Raw genomic sequence first — 24,924 nt, 5'->3', positions numbered from 1 at the left:
GAACACGCTTTTCTCGATTATTACTGGACACAGAAAGGTGAAACAAAAATCAACGATTACAGAAAAAAAAACTCTTTCGAGTGATGGGCGTAAAAAGTTTGGTTATAATAGAACGTTAAACAGTATATTCCAATTTTTCAACAGAAGTTTCAAAAAAATAAAAAAAGTAAAACCATCAGTTTAAAGGCAACATAATTTCAAATAACGTGTCCAAATTTCGAGACATTTTGTCGGTAAATAACAGAGAAAACACTGTCCCTAGGTTTTGGTGCACCGATAAAACAGCCTTAATCTTATTAAATATATATAATATACGCAAAAAACATAAATTTTAAAATAAAATAAAAATTTACAACATAATCCGAGTTGTTGGTTTTTTATTTTTATCTCCGTAAAGTAAGTTATGTATATTGGCAGTTTTAAATACCTATGAATATTACATTTTAATTTATATTGTATTTATTATATTGAATTATGTTGCAGTGTATTTATTGTATTTTAATTTTTATATTAATAACAAAATAAACAATCAATTTTACTGCAGAGAATGTGTAAATTTTTTTTTGCATTTAACTCCTTTTATACGTATATAAAAATATGAAAAATATTGATACAATCAATATTTTTAGTTTATATTTAGTTTATATACAGCAAACGATGCCCCATATACCTATATAACTAATTCTTTTTCTCTTTCTGTTCTCTCTTACCTATAGCATTACATATGTAATGATTGTGCAGATTGACTCCTATATAAATTTTTAATGGCGAACGCGTGTATAGAAGTATAACTTCTACCGGCAGTCCCACTGGACTGCCACACCCGTTTTTTGCATATTTTTTATGTCCCAAAATTGACATTCTCAGCAAAATTCAACTTGTTCGTATAATTTCTAGAGATCAAATCTCTGACGACTGAACTATAAATGACTTGAAATGAAGAATAGATAATCAATAAATTGGTAGCGTCGGTGTAAAACTGAAAGTAAAGCAGATAAAAGATCCAACTAAAAATATTGGATTCGTTCTACAAAAAGTAATGAATAATTTTAGAATATAGCTAAAAAACAAACAGGGTTCATACTTACAAAACAATTTATGAAAACTCTACGATAACTTAACATTAAATCTTAACAAACTAAACTAGAAAAAAAACAAAAAACACAAGGAAAACTGTATTTATTTGGAAAGCACCATTTTTAATAGTAATGTTACCGGGCCAAACCGTACTAGTTCTGGATTTATTCCTCATGGATCTGGACATTTTCGCAGTTTTGTTTCTTTTACAGATCTTTCTGCCTGTTTTAAGCTTAAATTAATGCTTTTATTGTTATGCTAACTCTCTAGAATTTGTTTTCGTGTTCATGTCATTACTTTGCTTTTATCAATGGTTCTTATGCTTATTAGTGTTTTCCACTCTTTAGAGCTTTTAGTACCTCCAATGTGGTTATCAATATAGTTACATTTATTTTGCTAGACACTTTTGTTTTTCTTAAGTACTTTTTGTTTAACTCTTCTTTTATTTGCTTCTTACTCTTCTTCATTTGATTCGTACTCTTCTACTGTTCGTTCGCATCTATTTTGAATTTACTCTTTGTCCTTTTTCGTCTTTTGCTTAATCATGTCTCAATGTCTTTGTCCGCTCGTACGGTTTACCGGCATTTGTGTTTTTTCTTCCTAGGGCTTCTTCCACTGCACCTTTAATATAGGTTTTTCGCGTACATGACTGTTAAAATTTAATATCTAATAATTGTATTATATTTTTAAGATCACTCAGCACTTTTTGTAAAGAATCACTTTTTACCAATAAAACAGATTTTCCATATAGTGCAAACTTAATTAAACACCCTATATATTTTGGTAATGACCAGGGAGTGATCCGACCCACAGTGTGCTCCTCTCTTAATGATCACTTCTTGTACCCAAAGTGTACTCTGTTGTTTCAGAATAACATAGATTTTGTCTTTCTTTCTCCATTGTTTATATACATATATTTATATATACATAATTTCTTTAAAAACTGCTTTTTTCATTTTTTTTTTTATTTTCAGAGGACTTGACAGCTCATCCACCACTCAATGCGTAGAGATGTTAAAAAAATTGGCCAATGGAGGCAGAATTGTAATTTGCACAGTTCACCAACCCAACACACAAACTTATGAAATGTTTGATCAGGTTTATTTACTGGCCAAAGGACGATGTGTTTACCAAGGGCCAAGTACCAATACTGTTCCTTTTTTGGCTTCAGTAGGGCTCTATTGTCCTCAATATCACAACCCTGCTGATTATAGTAAGACAGTTATTATGTTAAATGTTAAATGCTACACTCAGATATGATCATTATTAAAACGCTTAAAAAATTTGTCATCTGTCAGAGATAAATAATCCATGATAGAATTTAATTTCCCAACTAGCTTTACAGTATACTCCACGAATTATATTACCAGACTCAAGGCTTTCTAATTCTGATGGAAGGGTTGTCGGTCTATTCTTAGATCTCTTTTGATTCGTGTATTATGGTAAATCACTCCGCATTATTCTTTTTTATAGGTTGTCTTGATGACTTTAGTTTTTTTTTCTATTATTTTCTATGTATAGATAGTTCTCTCCAGTTTTCTACTTTTATTATTTTAATGTCTAATAATCTGGTTCTCTCATCTCTCTTTAAATCAATTATATGTTTACCACTCATCTTAGTCTTTTGATTTGATGAATCTGTCAATATATTCTTCTTTATTTGTGTCGCTTATCTCGTAGTCAGTTTTTCTACTCAGTTCTTATTAGAATTATAATTCATCGTCAAAATCTTTTCTCAAGTATTCTTAATGTTTTTTCATCTTTCCTTGTAAAGTACATCGTTTTGGCTGCATATGTATCAGTCTAATCGTTACTTTGTATATTTTCTGTTTTTTATTACTAAGTATTACTGCTATCTACTAGAAGCTCTATACTTTTTCAAATATGTTGTTTTAATTTCCTTAAATATGTTGTATTCTTTTTTGGAACATACTAGGTCTTTTTTTCCTTATTAATGTCTAGAACTCTTTTCCTCGCTACCGTTGTAAGTACTATTAGGCCTTTTTCCAATGTTTTTTTTATCCCTTACCATAAGTACTATATCGTCTATGTGTGTTAATATTTGTATTGAAAACTGGGTCATCATTACTTTGATATCGCTCATCGTGACTGTTCCTTCTACCACAGTGTTAAGGAGAATAGTTTACAATGAGTTGCCATATCTCACTATCATTTAAGTTTCGATTGTGTTTTTGCTGATTTCTTTGGTCAGGTTTTCTGCTCCTTCTAAAATTATTTTTGTTAATATCTTTTTCATTGTCTCTAACCACTTTTTTTTCGATGTAATCAAAAGTTTCTTCGTAATCGACCAAGAATATAATGTAGCTCCATATTGTGTCATGTATCATATTATTATATTGAACTGAGTTTATTAGTCTAATTTATTAACTTTATTTAACATAAAAAAACACTTTTAGTTTATTTAATCTTTATTTCCACTTATTCTAATTTATTACAGTCTTCTACACTTATTCTAATTCACTAAAAAATACAATAATTTATATTAATTTATTATACAACTTATTCGATACAACAATTTTTTTTTTTTGACTGTCTCACTCAATGAAAATTTCCGTATTTATACCAAACAGCCGTTAGTTCTGGAATCCCTTCGAAGCAGACAGATGTTGACCTGAATTGGCTCGAACACCATGGAGAAAGACCGGACTCATCGTGGCTCGCAGCGGTGTTGACCTTTCTCGAAGAAAAGGGGGCGCCAGACAGGTTTCAGAGAATCTACGAGAACAGTCTTGTTAGAATAATAACATGTTTAGAGGTTAAATATGAAAACATAATTTATCGTAACAATATACCTACTATTATTAAATTTAGTTTTAATTTCCAGCTTAATGATATATTATTTAATATTTTCAGTTATGGAAGTCGTTAGTGGAGAATATGGTGATCATATAAATGAATTAGCAGAAGCAGCACAGGACAAGAAGTGGCAACACATACCTACAAGTAAGTATTTCTTATAATTATTGGCATTTTTTTGTATAGTTATCTATTTATTTGTTGATTAGAAATTCGATGCACTGAAAAATAGGGCGTATAATAAATGATGCAGATAAGGCAGACTCGACCTTACCAAGTCTTTCTCACTATTCGGTCTTATCGTATCACGTACTGATACGTATTTGTTCTCCTTTTGTCTGTTAGCTTTCCAAACAGTATAGTGATACCTTGAATCGATCGTTGTTCTCCATTATTATCATATTATCTGCCTTGGGCTGTTAAGGAAGCTTTGTGTACACCATGGCTAATAATTTTTCTGACTTGATCCGCATAGCGTTTGGGAGACGTTGGTTAATGCGATTCTCTATGTATAATAATTACACCAGTATTTGTAATACTATATATTTGTCGTAGGCAAGTATGAAATGCAGGCATTCTTGCAAAAGGCTAGTCATTTTCGTAATGACTTGGCAGTTTGTATAACGTTTTCATTTTTACGAAATGACTTCAACCTTTTAGGGATTTGCGAAACTACCGGAAACGGTAATTCTATTTTGAAACAGTGTTGCAATTTAGGCACAGATCATATAATATAAAAAAATGTTTTCCTTTCCTAAATGAATTATTAAAAGCTCTTCCAAAATCATATTCTTTTGGTGAATAAAAATTTAAAGTCAGTGCAAATGTCCTTGATTCTAGAGAATATTTGGCACCTTTTAAAAACCATCGAAACAATGCTTTGGGTGATTTTCGTAAAGAGGCCTAAAACAATAAAAATGCAGAAATAATTATACAAAAATACAAGTATATAATAATAATTTAATTCATTTTCTCTTCCCTTTTTTATATTATATGATCTGTGCCTAACTTGCAACACTGTTTCAAAATAGAATTATTACCCATGATATCATGAAATTATCGTTTCCGGTAGTTTCGCAAATGCCTAAAAGGTTGAAGTCATTTCGTAAAAATGAAAACGTTATACAAACTGCCAAGTCATTACGAAAATGACTAGGCTTTTGCGAGAATACCTGCATTTCATACTTGCCTACGACATATTAAAGGCATCGATTTTTCTTTGGTTGGGTACCGTTAACGTCCATGTTTCAGATGCATATGTAGAAATAGGTAAGATTAATGTGTTTGCTAGTTTTAGTTCACTGTGTGTAGAGTTGCTTGACATGCTATTGCCAATCTATGTTAAATATCTTCATCACAGTCTTATTTGTTTGGGATATTCATTACTCATCGTGTCCAGTTTGCTTATTATTTCAATTAGTTCCTTTTTTTAACAAGTTAACATTAGGGTATCGTTCGGATATTTAAATATGTGATTCATTTCCCATCTACCGTTATTCCGTATCTCCATTATTACAAGGCTTTTCTCATAATATATTCTTCTTATATATATATATATATATATATATATACATATATATATACATATATATATATACATATATATATATATATATATATATATATATATATATATATATATATTAAATAATATGGATGATACAATATAGCCTGATCTTACACCAGATTTTAGTCTACTTGGTTTGCAAAAAAAGTTGTTTCCTTTTTATTTTTCGAAACTTCTTTTATATAGGTTTTTAAGTACAAAAATTAGATTTTTTGAAACCCCCATATTTTCCAGTACCTACCACTTTACGCAATGGAAAGCCTTAGTGTAATCGACGATGCATACATAGGTTTTAACATTAAATTTATATATTTTTTCTATTGTTTGTCAGACATTTAAAAGTTGCCCTCTTTTTCCTTTTACAAGCTTAAAACCTGTTTATGTATCAGGTATCTGTGAAAGCAACAAATGTTTTAAGCGGTCTTATATAAAATGCGACCAAAAAGCTATTGTTCTGTTATTTCTTCTGCCTATGGGTAAACCCTTGTACATAAATTTACAAACACTATTTCTTTAGCCACAAATGATGATACATAGTATATGGATTGTGTTGATACCTTTTTTTCTTCTTCTTGTCTGGCCTCACATCTCAAGGTGAGTCTTAGCCGCATCCATTATCACCCTCTATCTTCTACGATCTTGTGCTTTCATTTCCCATTGTTGTTCCCAAATATGCTTCGATATCATCCTATCATCTTTTCCTGGAATGGCCTACTGATCTTCTACTATTAGGCCTGCCAAAAATATACTGCTTTTAATACTGTCCTATCTTCTGATCTTGGCACATGACCTATCTTATCAAGTTAGCTTTTTATATTATTTAGCTTCTTCTGCAGGTACCTTCCATCTTCCGTCTTTCATCACAGCACCTTCGACTTCAACAACTTCGTCCTCCTCTAGCTCATCAGTAACCCATAATCATTTGCCAGCCGGTTTCTTAGTAGGGGGTATGCCTTTGCCTACGTGGTGTATGTACCACATGCAGTAGGGCAGGGAGTGAGTGCGGCTACTCCGGGGGCCTCAGTAGCTTCTGGGACTGGTGGCCTCGGTGACTTCTCGATCGCTGAAACCTCCGACATTGGACAGTGTCAGGAACTGCAAAATTGGTCGATGATACCATTAGCTGCTGCTGTCAGAGCTTTAGCTGAGCTCGGTGGGAGCCTAGGTCGTAGGCTAGTGTGTTTTGTTGGGCGCCATATCACCATATGGGATGTAAGGGCTTGTCAAAATATGGCCACTTATACACTCCCACGGTGCCTTACAGAGCAGTCTATTCGAAGTACCCTCTGCGTATCTTCCATCTTAGGTATTTTTTACACAGGAATTAAATGAAACTCGGTTTAGGAGGTGGGCAACGCTCAGCCACAGAGTCTAAAATATTCGTAGAATCGGAGCAGCGCCCCGACATCGGACTCCCAGGGTGCAGAGACTAGACTGATCCAAGAGCTGAAAAATGTCGCATATTTATAAGCATATTAATATTTATATCGCATTTTCAGATCTCTCGGCCAATAGAAAAATATAAAGATGTTCAAAAGCGGGGCGATATGCATCAGGGTGTGTATTAGTCCACGACTAAGGAACCAGGATGACAATATGCATGATTATATTTTAATGAATACCATACAAAGTCACCAAAAAAGAGATCTTTTTTACTTGGTTTTCATCTGTGATTATCGCCCCCAGATACTTAAACTCCTTTACTACTTCAAAGTTTAATATTATTAATATTATTAATAATTATTAATAGTTATACTAGTAATTGTAGGCCTTCGATTTGTGGTTACTACTTTGTATTTCATATTTTCTTCATTTATTTGGAGACCCAGATTACCTGCTTCCTCCTCGAGTTGTGTAGACACCTCTCGCACGTCTCTTGTAGAATAAGCCACTGTATATTATGGCATCAGCAAAGGTGTACAACACTTTTGAACGTCGACTGGTAAAACCCTCTGTCAGCTCCGACAATATTTTACTTACTGCATATTCAAATTCATGTTTATTTTAGTATTAGATACTAAAAGAAACACGAATTAACAACCAAGATCTGAAAATAATTAGAAATCTTTACTGGAATCAGACAGCAAATCTCAGAGTTAAAGATGAACTAGATGAACAGACTATGTGATAATCATGCATGGAGTGAGGCAAGGCTGTATTTTGTCTCTCTAATCTTCAATCTGTACTCTGAAAAAATATTTATCAAAGCTTTGCACGAAACTGAAAAAGGTATTCCACTAAATGGTTACCGGCTAAACAATATCAGAACTGCAGATGACATCATAGTATTTGCGGACAACTTAGAAGACCTACAAGTTCTTATGAACAATTAGCAAGAAAAGGATAACAGAAGGTCAACCCTACGTCAACCAATCCCCTATAGAAAGAGTGACGCACTACAACTACCTCGGCACCATAATAAATGAAGAATGGACCAACAACCAGGAGATTAGAGCACGCATCGGAAAAGCTAGATCCACCTTCAATCGGATGGGGCCTTCTTCAAGAGTCACAACCTCTCTCTTGATACAAAAGTAAGAATGATGCGATGCTACATCTTCTCTGTCCTTTTTATGGTCTTGAATCGTGGACCTTAAACGAAGATATGTGCAGAAAACTGGAAGCATTTAAGATGTGGCTATATCGGAGAATGCTTAAGATCCCGTGGACTGACCGAGTCATAAATGAGGAGGTCCTCAGGAGAATGATTAAGAACCGAGAGGTACTGTACACCATCAAATCTCGAAACTTGCAGTTCTTCTGACATATTATGCGAAATGAATCCAGATATGCTCTCCTTCAAGCCGTCCTACAAGGAAAAATATTTGGAAAACGAGGTCCTAGAAGAAGAACATCTTGGTTAAAGAACCTAGAATCTGGTTCGATACAACATCTTTGCAGCTTTTTCGCGCTGCTGCAGATAAGATAAAGATTGCCATGATCATCGCCAACATTCGTAACGGATAGGCACATCAAGAAGAAGAATGTTCCAATTAAAAATTGAACAGCAACTATAATAAGGAGTTTCCTTGTCTGTAGGTACTAAACTAATCGACAAAAAACGCATAGTCCGAGTTGGGATGGATACAATAATCGACAAAACAACAAAATAGATTAAAAACATAAAGTTTATTTTTATATTTATAGCTAGCATTGATTTAAAGCTATTAATATAGGTGTCCCCTAGATTATTTTGATGTGTGTATCTGCACAATTATGATTTAATAATGGTGAAATATTTTCCGATCCTGGAGAGGCAGTAGTATTTAAAGAATCTAATACATTCTTAACGAATTTAGTAGAGATGTCAATTGTTCATAAACTTTCCATTATTTTGCCAGTAAGTGGCATATTCGTAGCATCCGTAGTATCGTAAATATTTGATCTATCGTGGAACTTCCAGCACGAACTATAATGTTGGAATTTCCACATCTGCGAATGGAATATAATTTTTTTATTCCCGTCTTCCTTTTAATATTCAGTAAATTTGCATATTTCTGTAGTTTAATGGAGATCTTCCTCTTGATCTTCGGCCTTCTACCTTTCCTTGGATAATAAGTTTTTCCATGTTTTCTGTGTCTGCTCTCATAACATGTCCAAAGTATTTTAATTGTTGGAGATGGACTTTGCTGGATAGCCTTTTGCTGACTTTTAGCTTATTAAGAATTGAATTATTTGTCCTGTGGTCGTCCATGGAGTTTCTAACATTCTTCTTCAACAGTAAGTTCTAGGTAGCTCTTCTTTTTAGTTCTGAGTAGTCATTTTGAATTTGCTCTTGTTCTGTGAAAATATGCTCTGTTTTCATCTATAGGATTTTGTAACATTCTCAGTCTTTTGTGAGTTTTTATTTCCAGAATTTCCTCGCATGTTTGTCAAAACATTTTCGTTTTGGGTGATTCCTCCTTTTTCTCATGGTTTCCTCCGCTGCTTAGTCTATAACAGTTGACATTTGCTCACATGCTTGCTCTATCTCTAAGTTATCCTCCACCTTTCCTAGCAATTGAAATTTGTTTCTTATGGCTACTTGATAGTCCATTTCTTTATTTTGTGTTTGAAAAACTTATATATCTCATGTTTCTCTTTGTTCTGGTTGCTTTGTCTTTTGTGCTGATGTTCGTGTTCTCAACTCTCCTTGTAAATGCTCGTTCTGTGTTGATATTCAATGTTTGGTAGTGCGTATATACGTGAAAGTACATTTTCTGCTTTGAAGCATATTAAATCTAAAACACGTAATCGTATGGAAAACGATTCTCTGGAAACGTGTATTAAACTCACTACGACTAGATGTGGAAAAATTAGTAGAGGATAAACCCTTGCCTCAAATATTCCATTGATTTTTTATTTTATGTTAAATTTTAAACATAACATGTAAATTGTAAACCATAATAAAATACTTGTAAATAATATTTCGTTTGTATAATATTTTTTAAAATAAACTTTTTTTGAACGAGTCGAGTTTTCTGGCCCTTCATAATAATTTCAAATTTAATACGGCTCGCAACGTCTAAAAGGTTGGACCACACTGGTGTAGGCTATGTTATCCCAATATCTCTCTTAAATAGTGTTCCTCGACTAGTTAAGTATTGCAGTCCATTTTTATATCATGTTTTGGAGCCGCTTTATACTGTTGGTGTAATACTTCTTTACTTTCTTTACTATGTTCTTCAGCATCTTTTGTTGGTGCATATATTAAGTAAGAACATCGTGAAATTGAACCATTTGCCTTTGAGTCTAATATTCGTATTCTTTTATTTACGAGATTGAATCTATTACTGCTTTACTATTTTTGTAATGATAAAGCCACATTTGTATTCATGTCTGTTCATACTACCCGACCAAAAGACTACAGAATTTTACATTTTCATATTTCCAGTTCCTGCCCATCTCACTTGTGTTGCTTTTATATCCATGTTACATTTTTGTAGTTGTTTAATAACTTGTTGCATACACAACATTTTATATACCACACCAAAACTAAAAAAATGCATTAAATTTTGTTTATTTTACCACTTACAGTGTAATTTCTATATCTTTTTCAGTTAAACTTAGTGATACTCCAGCTATAGATAGTAAGGATATAATATATTCCAATGAAAGCGTGACTCCCTCTAAATCGCCTTCAGAATGGAAAAGGTTTTTTATATTATTAAAACGAAGTTCTATTCAACTTTATAGAGATTGGGTAAGTACTTGAATAAAATTTTATCCCATATATAATATACAGTGTGGAAACCACTTATTGATTAAATTGTTTATGTCCTTATTTTACAAAAATATAAAGAGAACGCCGTGTCCCGTCAATTTTTAAACGCTAAAAAATTTTGCGCTTTTTAAACATAAATTTAAATGTACAGGGTGATTCGCGCTAGTCTTACAAAGCCCATAATCTTTATTTTTAAAGAAACACGCTGCATATTTTTATATTTTTAAAAGTTTCTTAGCAACCTGATCCCAACTAACTATATCATATAGGGTCCATTATGCATAATACAGGGTAAAATTTTGAAATTATACAGTATGGAAACCACTTATGGAATAAAATTGTTTGTGTCCTTATTTTAAAAATTTTTAAAAATAAACGCTGGGACCCGTCAACTTTTAAATTTAAATGTGCGGTTTATATACAGAGTTATTCACGCAAGTCTAGCATAGTCCATCGTCTTTATTTTTAATGAAATACCCTGTATATTTTTATGTTTTTAAAAGCTCCTCAACAAACTTAATATGTAGGGTATATTATGAATAATACAAGGTGAAATTTTATAATTATATGCTTCGTCAAAAAATTAGATGCAAAACTCAATATATTGATACTCAGTTTAGAAAATTGATGTCTATAAGTAGCTAATTAAAAAAAATACCATTATTTAAAGCATGATAAATTATATTAATATTAATTTCAAAATTTACATAGATACAACCTACTAGTAATCTGCACTCGATAATCGACTATGTAATCCAACGTCAAACTTCCCAGCTGAAAACAACTGACGTAAGGGTATACCGTGGATCAGAATGTGGATCCGACCATCGTTTACTTATGGCCAACGTGATAGTTAACTATCACAAAAACAATAACACTCAGGTACAGAATATAGAAAAGGGACAAGAAGTAACATCCCCTAAATATAGCCTAAAAAGCTTAAAAGCAATATATCAGCCGAAGAATTATACCAGCAACTTAAAATATGCATTCATAAGGCTACAAGTGAAGCTTTGGGTTATAAAGACAAACATGAAACAAAAAATCAAGAATGATGGTCGGAGAATATGCAAACGTTAGTAAACAAGAAGAAAACTGCTTATCAGAAATGGATATCAACGAGAAAGGAAGAAGATTACAAGATATATAAAAAATTAAATCGAGATGTAAAAAGAGAAGTAATGAAAAGTAAAAATGAGATGTGGGATCGAAGATGTGCAGAGGTGGATAGATATATGGGTGGAACAAGAGTTAGGCAAGCGTGGAAGGTGATAAAGTCTCTCCAGAGGAGAGGAAAGGAAAAATCTAATTTACAGTTAATAGAGCTGAAACAGTGGAAACACCAATATGAGGTCTTACTGACAGAAGATAAATGTAAATTCCAAGAGATCGAAATGGAAAAAATATCCGAACATACATAAATAATTGAGATAACAACCGGAGAGTTAAGCGATGCCCTCAAAAGATCGAAAAACGGTAAAGCAGCAGGACCTGGAGATATCCCAATTAAGTTGGTAAAGTATAGACCAAAAATTATACATGAGATGTTGGTTCAACTATTTAACAAATGCTTAAAAGGACAAAATATCCCTGATGATTGGAATGTTGGATACATCAGCTCAATATTCAAGAAAGAGGATAAACGCAAATGCTCTAATTATAGGGGAATAACTGTAATCAGCTCAGTGGGGAGGTTGTACGGTCGAATAATAAAAGAAAGAATAGAATCAGAATACGAAGACATAGAAGAACAAAATGGATTTCGTGCAGGAAGATCGTGCACTGATGGTATATTCGTTCTGCAGCAGGTAATCGAAAAACGGAAGGTAAGAAACCTATCTAAAAAACTGTTTCAAACATTGACGAAAGTAGGTCTCAGTAGAGAGTATGTGGATGCTATCGAAAATATATACAAAACTGCAAGAAGTGTCGTTAAAGAAGGAAACTTTATATCTGAATCATTTTCAATAACAAAGGGGCTTAAACAAGGATGTTGTCCATCTCCGATCTTATTTAAAATATATATTCAATCATCGCTAGAGCAGTGGAGGAAACAAGTATTTGGAATGGGAATAGACATAGGCTATGGTAAATGTCTAACAACTTTGTTTTTCGCAGATGATCAGATAGTCGTAACGAATGATAAGGAATAAATGGACTATATTGTTAGAAAACTAAAGAAAGAATATGAAAAATGGGGCCTCAATATGAATATGTCAAACACAGAGTACCTGAAAATAGGAGATGATGAAGAAGATCCAGAGTTTATTAGCCAGAGAAATTAGAAACACAAAAACACTCTCTACTATGGTCTAAAGATATTAGGCAAGAAACGAAATTAACCATCTATTGAACCTTGGTAGAACCTATTAGGACTTATGGGACAGAAGTTTTTAAGATCATGAAAAAAGGTAGAAAAAGAATAGAAGTAGTAGAAATGGATTTTCTAAGGAGAGCGTGTGGTGTATCCAAAAAGATCATATCGGGAATAAAGATATTAGAAGGAGGACAAATACTGTATATTCCAGTGTAAACAGAATTAAAACGAAACAACTAGTGTGGTATGGTCACGTGAAGCGAATGAATGAAGATAGATATCCAAAGAAAGCTTTAAATTACATACCAAAACAAAGAAGAAGAAGGGAAAGGCCTTCAGTTGCCTGGGAAGAAAATGTACGGCATATAATGAGAGATAGAGCCACCAAAGAAGACGAATGGATGGACAGAAAACGATGGCGGTCGAAATGCGAGAAGCGGCAGAGGCTATATATATATATATATATATATATATATATATATATATATATATATATATATATATATATATATATATATATATATATATATAGCCTCTGCCGCTTAGTTAGTTGTTAATGGATATATCAGTCAAGTTAGTTATCTGTGATGTTGTATTGTTCTTGGTATCTGATAGTAAGAAGTGGTATAATCGCTTAGATTCTTAATGTCACTCTTAACAATAATGGAGTAATCGTTAAATCGTCAAAGAATTACCTTCTTTTAAATGTAGTTACATTGGGTTTTTCGATTAACCTTGGGTAAACCTTTGCGTGTTAAGTTCAAAGCTACCATACATTTCAAACCTTAAAAAAAAACTTTTTTTTGCACATAGTAACAAAAAACACCACTATGTTACTAGCAAAGTTTTTTAATATTCTAACTCTACAATTCTAAGTTACGGTAAGATCAATAATGTTTTAATAGATAATGTAGCTAATTATAATTTATTCTCTTTCAGCCCTGAAGAAGCCAAATTAATTCTCTTTGGCGAAAACGTTCGGCGAAACAATTGATACTCATTAGAATCTTTCTTGCAGATTTCCCCAATATTTAAGAGTTTACTATATATATATATATATATATATATATATATATATATATATATATATATATATATATATATATATATATATATATATAGATATATATATATATATATATATATATATATATATATATATATATATATGTATATATATATATATATATATATATATATGTATTTATATATATATATATATATATATATAGGTATATATATATATATATATATATATATATATATATATATAGGTATATATATATATATATATATATATATATATATATATATATATATATATATATATATATATATATATATATATATATATATATATATATACGGTCAGACATTCTTTTTCATCGTTAGCAGTTCTGTTATATACAGTTTTAGACCCTCTTTTACCACTTTTTTTTCCTGAGGAGCCATAAAAAAGGCTGTACCGAACTGATTGCGTCGCTTGATTAAATCGAACTGACTAAAACAAAAGCTAGAATATGTGACCCCACAATTTATACATAAAAAAAATGGCCTAATAATTTCTCGCTAGGATACACACGCGAAGTAGTATTAAGTTTAACCAACTTAATCGTATTTACAAAAGAATTAGGCCGGATTTACATCACGATTTATATAGGCCGTCTATAGGTAGTTGTATCTTACAGAAAACTATTCGCGTTCTCAAACGACTATAGATGGCAGCACTTGTTTTGAAATATGGCAGAGGAAATAGGGATATCGTTTTTAAAATTTGATGAAATTTATACAGTTTTAAACTCAAACAGTTTTAAACTTAAATTTATTCAAATTTTTGACATTTATCAATATTTTATTAGTTATCTCTTTTGACAGCAGTTGGCAGCACAGTCATTTTAGAACGCGAAAAGGCGAGCGGTTTGCCTCTATATATAATCTGAGCATAAACCGACTAAATTTCTGTCTGCATTTCTACCGCACCAAACTTTTTTTATTCGATTCTATTTATATATTTTTTTTTAAGTTTAAGTGTATGTTTTTTTAATTTTTTCACGAGGCCCGGAAATTTTTATTAACATACAACTTATTGCAAAAAAAAAACAATTTCCCGAATCGCTTAGAGTAAATGTTTTTGAGATTTATTGAGATAGAATTAAATATTTTTTCTATCTCAATATTTTTTCAAAAAATGCTTCCGTTTCGAGTTATTTGCAATGTTTTGTCGAAAAAATCCCTTAATTAGTCATTTTTAGTTGTTTTTAGTACTTTAGTCACTTTGCAAATTGAAACAGATAACGCGCACGCGCGCATGATTTGCAGCAATGTTGCCACAATCTTGAAACATCGTCTTTAACTGACCAATATTGCAATAATATTGTCGCAAACTTCCCTTGTCATATTTGACGCAACAATTTAGAATCAAACTTTAATTTTTAATTGTGGCTTATTCCCATTTAAATAGTAATTACCTTAAAATGTCACAAGAAACTAACTTTAGAACAAAATTTAGAATCAAACAAAAATCAAACTTGCCTCAAGGTTGCGTCACAGAATAAATAACAATCAGAATGCCCACTCTCAGATGCCGCCTTTGAAGTGTGTCAGTACGGTGGTAGTGTGCTATGGTCAGTACGCGATCGCCATATTTTAAACGGAAACACAGACTCATTTTGAGAAATTTGTGACAAGCTAGAACAGAAACATAGTTTTAATTTTTAGAGAATAATAATTTAGTAAATTTGAAATAATTTAATATATTCTTTAACTAAAAGTACGACATAAAATATTGCTTATTATGTCTATGGTTGCCGTAAATCAATTAAGCCGGGTTAATTTTTCTATGTGCACCAGACAAAAATCTGACTGAAAACCACTGGTTCCGTTTAAAACGTGGCTGATTCTGTCTGCGCGAACGAGATGCGCGTACTTATCTTGACAAGCAAAGTGGGCATTCTGATTGTTTTATTATTCTGTGGTTGTGTGCTATAACTTACACATAAAATATTGTATCTTCCAAAATGAATACAAGTTATGCACATCACATACCTTATCACAGTTTACCACAATTTCAGTTTTGTTAGATACATTTAGATGCATTTAACTGCTGTTTTACTAATAAAAAAGTTTGTATATTTATTTCGTGTGATGTGATTAACCAGGCGTATATAATTACACACTCCTTTTTTCTTTTCAGACGATATCTCAACTAAAACTGGTACTTCATTTATTAGTAGGATTATTTTTAGGCGTAACTTTCCAAAATTGTGGCAGGGATGCCACAAAAGTGATAAGTAATTTAGGATTTTTACAAGTCGGTATAGTTTATTTGGCTTATACGTCAATGATGCCTGCAGTATTAAAATGTAAGTAGATATTAATGAAACAATCCATTCACAAAGTGTAAATATTTGTATATAGTTTATTTAAATTTAAAGGATAATAAAAAAATCACTGCTATGAAGTACTTGTTCAAAAATAATAGTACTAAGAACTACAAAAAAAGGAACAATACAAAATTTGTACAGTTTTAAATCAATGGTATAGCTTTTAAATGTGGGAACAACAAAGTTTTAGATAATACATTTAATATGTAAATAATTTATTTAACAGAATAGCTTATCTAATTATTGTAAATTAACGTCAAATTTGTATAAATGACGACATCTTAAGAGCTTAAAACCAATCAAACTTATCTATTATTATCTAAATACCTATTTGATTAAATTAGTTTGAGCCAACCAAAAAATTGACCGCATATGACGTCATATCCTGAATTTGATCAAATCCTCTAAAAATACATAAAAATCCTTGTTTGATTAAACTAGTTTGATCAAATATTTGACTGTCTGACACGGGCTTAATAGTCCCAAAAAAATTTATAAGATCTATAAAATAGTCGTTAAAAAATCGTAAGAAAATAATCAATAAATAAGTTACTATTTGTTTTCAATCCTTCGTAAATGATTCACTCTAGTGATATAACTAGATAGTAAAAATGCTCGTCTTTTCTTTCTAAAAGTATATATTCTTTGTTCACGCTATGATATGATTCGTTCTCTATTGTGGCTCTGATACTCTGAGAGATAAAGACAGGAGTCTTGATCAAATTTCACGTAACAAATCTTCAATGCTACGTAGCGGCATCTACTTAAGAAGACAGAAAATAGACGTAAATGTTTATCTTTAAACTAGGTCATGATCATCATCATTATCATCAGCCCATAGTTGTCCACTGCTGAACATAGGCCTCCTCGAAAAACCTCAATTTAGATCTATCTTGCGCTGCTGCAATCCAGTTGGTACAAATCCTCTTTATGTCGTCAGTCCATCTTGTGGGTGGTCTTCTTGGGTTTCGTCTATCCGCTCTCGGTCTCCACTCCAAGATTTTTTTGGTCCACCTATTATCCTTCATTCTAGCGACGTGTCCTGTCCACCTTCATTTAATTTTTGGCTATGTGTTTTATAATGTCTTCTACACCACTTTTTCTACGGATTTCTTCGTTTTTTACCCTATCTATATACCACTTGTAGTTTTCGTGTAGATGTCCTTGTTAGGGTAAGTGTCTCTGCGCCATATGTAAGGACAGTCAGGACACACTGATTAGTGTGTTAAACTAGGTAGGGACAGCTAAATGATTTAACAGTAAAGACACAAAGTTCTGTAATTAATTTTATAGCGGACGGCATATTATGCACCAGAAATCATAAATATATATATTTTACCTCATAAGTAGGCAATGTAATTACTATTTAAATGAGAATAAGCCACAATTAAAGGTTAAAGTACGTTTACTGACGTTTCAATTTCCACTTTAACTTTTTACTTTAACCTTTAATTGTGGCTTATTCCCATTTAAATAGTAATTACTCTAACATGCCACAAGAAAATAGCTTCAGAATAATATTAAGTAGGCAATGTGGTGTAAAATGGGAAATTTGGTTAAAAATCGTTATTTTCTTTCTCTGAATCAAATGAACGAATGTCAGTGTCACGATAATGTCATTGATACATGGTATGCATCTCTCTTTCTTTGTCTAAGGAATGCATATTACTACAGACCTTTTCTATTATATCAACAAAGTGGATTAATATTTTTAAATTAGTAATATATTAAAACATCGAAATATAAAACATATATAGAGCCATCGAAAACAGAAACCTAATATTAGACTAAACTGTGCAATAAAAATAACGTAGGTTGGGATTTTAGCCACTTCAAAGACTGACATAGGCAGGGTGTCACAAAAAGATTGATTATAAATTACGGATTTTTAAAGATAAAAATACGGTATGTTTTGTAACTTTAACACCCCATAACTTTTTCATCCCTAAAAATCGTGGTATAATTTATGACCAATCTTTTTGTGACACCCTGTACATAACCTCAGTTATTATTTACAATTATTTTTAAATTGTATTAGGTACACTTCCCGTCATATAAAACTGGTACACTTTTTTTTCCCAATGTAAACCTGTGTTCAGACTGGACACAATGGTTCGTGAATCAATTCGTTGTTGCCATCACAGATAACGGAATTGCACTAAATCTAAATAAAAAAAATAACGTTCAAAAATGTATTATTGTAATTGTATTGTAATGTAGATAGTTATTATTTTTATCATTAACAACAAAAAACCGTATCTAATTAATTTAATAACCAGAGATAGGGTTGAGTTAATATCCAAAATGTTTGAAGGATCTGTATTGGCACAGGGAACATTGGAATGCGTCTACTGTAATTTTATACTTCAATTGCCTACCGAACACGAACTGTATTTTGACGTGACAACGTCTTAAATTAGGTTGTGGCTCGGAGTCATTCATGAAAAAGTGTAACGCCCACTCACGTCTGTTACAGTGAGTCACCGAACGAGAGAGAGGCCCGCCGGACCGGCGAATGCCTTGCGTCTCTCTCCCACTCAAACATGATCGGTCCGCTGCGCGTGCAGCACTAGAGAATTAGGCGCGTTGAATCGGTGCGTGCTTCCGTGCTTGTGCGATCATCGTCCTATCCTCAACAAAATCACTCAAATAGAAATTAGTTAAGTTTAAGTTTACATGTACAATGTTTTAGTAAACAAAATATATTTCTATAGTTAAAATTTGTGCAATTCTTATTTTCATTCAATTCCTTGTTCCTATTGTGCAATTTAATAATATTCATATCAATAAATATTCTACCGAGAAAAAGACGTTGTCACGTAAAATCTTCGCCCGTAAAACCGACTTTACAGGCAACCGATTTTTTTTGTTAATAAGTTTAGTAACATGCAAACTACCAAAATTAATTGATTATTTAGTATAAGAACGATAAATGTGAAAAAAAATATTATACTTTATCCTACGTATAATCAACTATAAAATATCCGGGGCGAAAAAACGCGTTTCAAAACATGACAGTTACAATCTAATATCCGACTGTAATGTTTTATTATAATAATTTAAAGTTATGTCTAGATTGATTATCTATCATTATTTTTGAATCGAAATATTTTCATAAATTATAATAAGACACAAATCAATGTATGGGTACTTAATTGAGATGATGGAAAATTACAAAATTAATATTGGAATTTTTTAGGATGCATGTTTAAACTTTAATGTGATTGACTGATCGAGAATGCTCGATGTTTTAGTTTTTAGTACACTCAAAACTGGCGGTCTGTCGCACAGCCCTGCTTTTAGCTGGTTTCATATAATATTTTCGTTGAACTGGCAACGGTACCCTAGAAATTAGAATGACACATGTGACAAGATTAACGTACACAACTTAAAAAACACGATTTTTGGTTATAAGAGTTGTACCAGTTTTTTATGACGCGAACGGTACATTTGTATTTACGTACAAAAATTTAAATAAAATCTGTCTACAGTCTGTCCCAAACCCTTCTTTCAGTGCGTCACTAATTTTGACGTCAGATAGGATTTTAAGAATGTCGAGAATTATTGCCTGACATTTTAGTTAACTCTGACAGTTGCAGGATCGTAATCGGTTAAATGTGAAAAGGTTATTTTTTTTTTTTTTTTAATATAGAATAAAAACTTTAACAATTCAAAATTGTTTTTTAATTTACATATTAAAGGTCCCGTCCTGTATATAAATTTTTATTTCGCATTATATTGGAACGGCAGTTTGTCATAATTCCTATTCTATACATTCCAAGGAAAGTGCTTAATTAGCTAAGATTTACCGTTTCCAATAATTCAAGTTTCATCATGGTTGTTGAAACACGTATATGTCTTCCTTTTAACCATTCTACTAAAGAGTGTTTAGTCCAACTTGAATTAGGTATTTTTGGTATGAAGGGTAACATGTTGGCCTAAAATGAACAAGAACAAATTTAAAGACGCTAGTAATATTTGAGTAGGTTATGGCAAACTATATTTTGATACAAACCTTCACTAAACATTCTGTATACACGAGTTCTAATAACATGTTCATAGTTATTGGTTAATGAACGGCAGAAACTGGTAATAAAGTTGTCCCACTCTCTATTTTTAATTGAAAATAATTTAATAATTTTAATATTAGTCTTTGTTCCTTTTCGGTATATCTCGGCATATTTAAAATATTTTTATGACAATAAATACAAAATTAAATTTTCACTGTAAAATGTCTGAACATACTAACCTGGAATGACAATAAATTATCATCATTTTATCAGTTGACATTGTGAAAGTACTGTCACGGTCGAGACCATCTGCGTCAAATTATATTTATGCGCATCATTGATTGGATATCTATTTAGCGTATTTTAAACTCTAACCAATTATACATCCGTAAGTAGAATTCGCTTTAATATGCAAATACCCGTGGACGATACATAATTTTCTAAGTTCTATGTATAATAATCACAGACTTACGTTTTTTTCTGTCACTTCTAGCTTAATGCGTTAGAGAGAATTCGATCAACTATGACGCACTGAAAGAAGGGTTTGGGACGGACTATATAAAAAATGTTTATATTAACAAAAAATATGACATAAACGTCATCTACCGGTGTTGGGTGATGATAACAAAACGGCAGAAATACCAAGTATTGTTAGAGTACAAAATCCCACTGCAAGATCACTGCGTTTATAATGTAGTTAATCAAACTCACATTTTTACATACATTTAAGAATAGGAGAATGCATTGATAACAGGTTTCTAGTCAAAAAGTGGCCGCAAATAGTTTTAATTCAATTAATGGTAATTAATTTTTTAACAAAAATTAGGTTCATTTATTTATCAAATAAAATACGCTGATCGTGACGTATAGGCATGTTTTTGTATCAAATTAAAGCTATGTTTTTTTTTTTTAATATGACGATATAAGGTTGCCTTAGAAAAGTGGTCGGTAATTCGGGTTGCCAGCTGTTAAAAACGCGATATATTAAATATTTTGAGATTAGAATTATTTTTGAACTTTTTTTGACACTGCAACTCTATAATACAATGGATAACATTGATATTGGTAGAAACTGTTTCTCAGACGTTTTCTCTCTGATTATATACATATCTATAGAGCGTTCCAAGTTAAGAAAATAACATTGCGGAGATAGGGCCATGTATTTTTTATGGACGATAGAAGCGCGGTGATGCCACGACGAACACAAGCCCGATTCAGGGTTGTATTATTTGTATTTTCGTTTCCATAGACACGTATTAAAATTAATGTTTTTTAACGTAATTAACCAAAAGTGCCCATTTGAAACAAGAGATGAAAAGTAGGGAAAATAATTTTAATTAAATAAATAGTATTTACAAAAGATAATTTTATTTTATATTATTTTAATTATAGTAACGACAGTTTATTTGTTTTTCGGCGAGAATACTATATGCCATGAATCATGAAAATCAGTTGATAATATTGCTTAGCTAAATCATGCATTTTGCCGGCTATTAAAGATAAGCAATTAAACGGACCGCTTTGTGTAGCGCGGTTGTCCAGCTATCCGTTGTAATGCATTATATCTAATTACTAATTGCAACCTAAAATAATATGGTGTGCGTATGTCAGTGATTTTATGTCGTTCTCTGACTACATAATGATAATAGGGCTTTGTGGTTCTTTAGTAGTTATTCTAACTTTACAGTTAAATCTTAATTGAAAATGGAAATTTAAAAATTAAGCCAAGGAAATATCTTGGACACCCGTGCAAAAAAATTGTTTTAAATTTATTTAATTATCATCTAAATTTAAGAAGTGATGAAAGTGTTAGAAGTTTAACCGATAAAGTAGGTGCTATGATGGGAGTAAGTTTTAGTACTATTTTTAAAATACGCAAAGAAGCTGCAGAAGGAGGACTAAGGCCCATAAAAAAAACAAGAAAATGTACCAAAAGTAGAGCGAACAGCAGAAAGTTCACTTACGATGCAGTAGTTCATACGCGGCTAAGTGCCATCGTGCATAGTTTTTTCTTTAAAAATTTACCGCAGACATTGAACAAAGTTTTTGCACTAGTTAAACAGGACAAAGATTTAGAAAACATGTCACGTACAACAATGTGGAGAATATTCGATAAAATAAACTTTGTTCTTTGCAAACCAGGAGTAAAGTCAAACATGCTTGAACGGCCCGATATTCTAAAATGGAGGCATCAGTATTTGCGTGAGATAAAAAAATTTCGTTCTCAAGGATATACCGTCGTTTATTTGGACGAAAGTTTGGTGAATGTTGGACATAGTGTTTCCAAAGAATAGAAGGACCTGTCAGTGACTTCAACCAGGGATGCGTTTGTTAAAAGGTTGTCAACAGGCCTAAAAAAGCCGACACAACGAGACCCCCGATTTGTTATAGTGCATGCGGGTAGCGAATTGGGCTTTGTAGAAGGTGCTGCGCTTTTGGTTTTTAGCTAATAAAACTCAGCGAAGTACCATAATGAGATGGATGGTCCTATATTTGAACAATGGTTTAAGGAAAAGCTGCTTCCTAATCTTCTAGAGAAAACTATTGTGGTGATGGACAACGCTTCGTACCATTCGAGGAGAGAAGAACTGGTTCCGACACAAGCCTTCAATAAAGATCAAATTAAGACATGGTTGCTGAGGAAAGATATCTTTTTTGAAGAAAATTATTTAAAATCAGAGCTCATGGAAGTCGTAAACACATACAAAGAAAAATACATAAAATATAAAATCGACGAGATGTGCAAAGAGAAAAATGTTGCCATTCTGAGACTACTTCCATACCATTGTGAGTTAAATCCAATTGAAATAGTATGGAGTCAAGTCAAAAGACATATTGCCTCACACAACACAGAGTTTAAGATTGCCGCTATGGAACAATTAATAAGAAATGCATTTGGTGTAGTAACAGCGACAAACTGAAAAAACTATTGTAAACTTGCTATTAAGAAAGAGCAAAAATTTTGGGTTATTGACGGGTTGATGGACGATATTGATCCTGTGGTAATAAATGGGACAATTGACCGTGACAGTAATGAAAGTGATAGCGATGATAGAGAAGATGAGGATGATGTTAATATGCAGTGAAATAATTATGTGATAGTATGCAAATAGGCGGACACAAAGAACCAAATCCGAAAAGTCTGTAGGTAAATAATAGTCCGGCAAAAGTGATAAATCAGTAATCATTATGGTACAAATTGGGATAAAAAGATAATAAAATGTAGGTAAACATTATCTATATTTCCTAGAAACTTTTAAACATTTAAATATTGTGGGTTACTTTTCTCTAAAAAAGTGGTAAAACATTTTAACAAGTTTAAACCTATGTTATATTTTGCTTAATGCACATTGGTATGATAATTTAGTACTCTTTGAAATAGAGCCTTATTATTTTTCTCAACCGTACACTGTGTTGCAAGTTATATGGGACTGTAATAAATACTATTTACACAAAATAGACTGTAAATTCACCATATCAATAATTTAACCTAAAAAAGGTTAAAACATGCGTTAGTAGATAGTGTAATAATATACATATTATCACTTGTCAAATCAGTGTCGTTGCGCTAACTCTATTTTACTTTATCTTTAATACTAAAAATAAAAAAACTAATTAAAACTAAAAATAAAATAGACAGTTAAGGTTTGATGTCGTTACAGGGTACCACCATTTGCTGATATGCATATTTTTGCCCGATGGCATCCTCAGAGCGAACTCATGGTAAGCTCTAAGCACTATAAATCAAAAATCGAATTCAAGATTCGCCCCAAATCTGTGTTTTTTAACGTTGCAACACAAAGAAAAGATGAATGCACGGAAATGTAATGGCACAGGGATTTATAATTTGTATCCACGTCTTGCCAATTCATCTAAGCAAAAATCCCTTCGAGAAAACGGAATCAAACCCTAAGTGTCTATTTTATTTTTATTTTACATTTTACTCTAGTATGAATCACCACCAAGAGAAGAAAGTTAGAATATTTTGGTCACGTGATGAGAGGGAAAAAGTATCGATTGCTACAGTTAATTATCCAAGGAAAGACTCAGGGCAAACGAAGCGTGGGGAGACGACGTATATCTTGGCTCCGCAATTTAAGAGACTGGTTCCACTGCACATCTAACCAATTATTTAGAGCAACAGCTTCAAAGATACGAATAGCAATGATGATTGCCAAACTCCGTAGCGGAGAGAGCACTTGAAGAAGAAGACTCTAGTATGGACTCTTGTCTAGATGAATTGGCATGACGTGGATACAAGTTATAAATCCACGTGCCAGTGCGTTTCGGTACATTCGTCGACTGTTTATTTTACAACGTTAGAAAAGACAGATTTGGGCCGAATCCTGAATTCGATTTTCGATTTATATTCTCGTGAATTAAGACTATTTGTGGTCACTTTTTGACTGGCAGCAAGTTATTAATGTATTTTTCTATTCTTAAATGTATGTAAAAATATGAGTTTGATATTAATTACGTTATGAACGTAGTTATCTTGCAGTGGGATCTTAGACTATTATATGAGTGTAAAATCCACAATCTACTAATTA

At 32.1% G+C, this 24,924-nt stretch overlaps 1 protein-coding gene across 2 annotated transcripts in view; it reads left to right on the top strand.

Moving 5' to 3' along the window:
- The window catches only part of LOC140432381 (ATP-binding cassette sub-family G member 1), a 176,288-nt gene that overhangs the window by 134,520 nt on the left and 16,844 nt on the right, over positions 1-24,924 (top strand). For both annotated transcript variants that reach the window (XM_072520235.1, XM_072520236.1), the window contains exons 5-8: positions 2,052-2,290; positions 3,952-4,041; positions 10,501-10,643; positions 16,175-16,343. In XM_072520235.1, coding sequence (XP_072376336.1) covers positions 2,052-2,290; positions 3,952-4,041; positions 10,501-10,643; positions 16,175-16,343 — 641 coding nt within the window. The remainder of the gene's footprint in view (positions 1-2,051; positions 2,291-3,951; positions 4,042-10,500; positions 10,644-16,174; positions 16,344-24,924) is intronic.

The sequence above is a fragment of the Diabrotica undecimpunctata genome, chromosome 1, assembly GCF_040954645.1.
Source record: "Diabrotica undecimpunctata isolate CICGRU chromosome 1, icDiaUnde3, whole genome shotgun sequence".
Lineage (NCBI taxonomy): Eukaryota > Metazoa > Arthropoda > Insecta > Coleoptera > Chrysomelidae > Diabrotica > Diabrotica undecimpunctata.
Note: the sequence above shows the minus strand (reverse complement) of the source record. Positions and strands in the feature narration are given on the sequence as shown.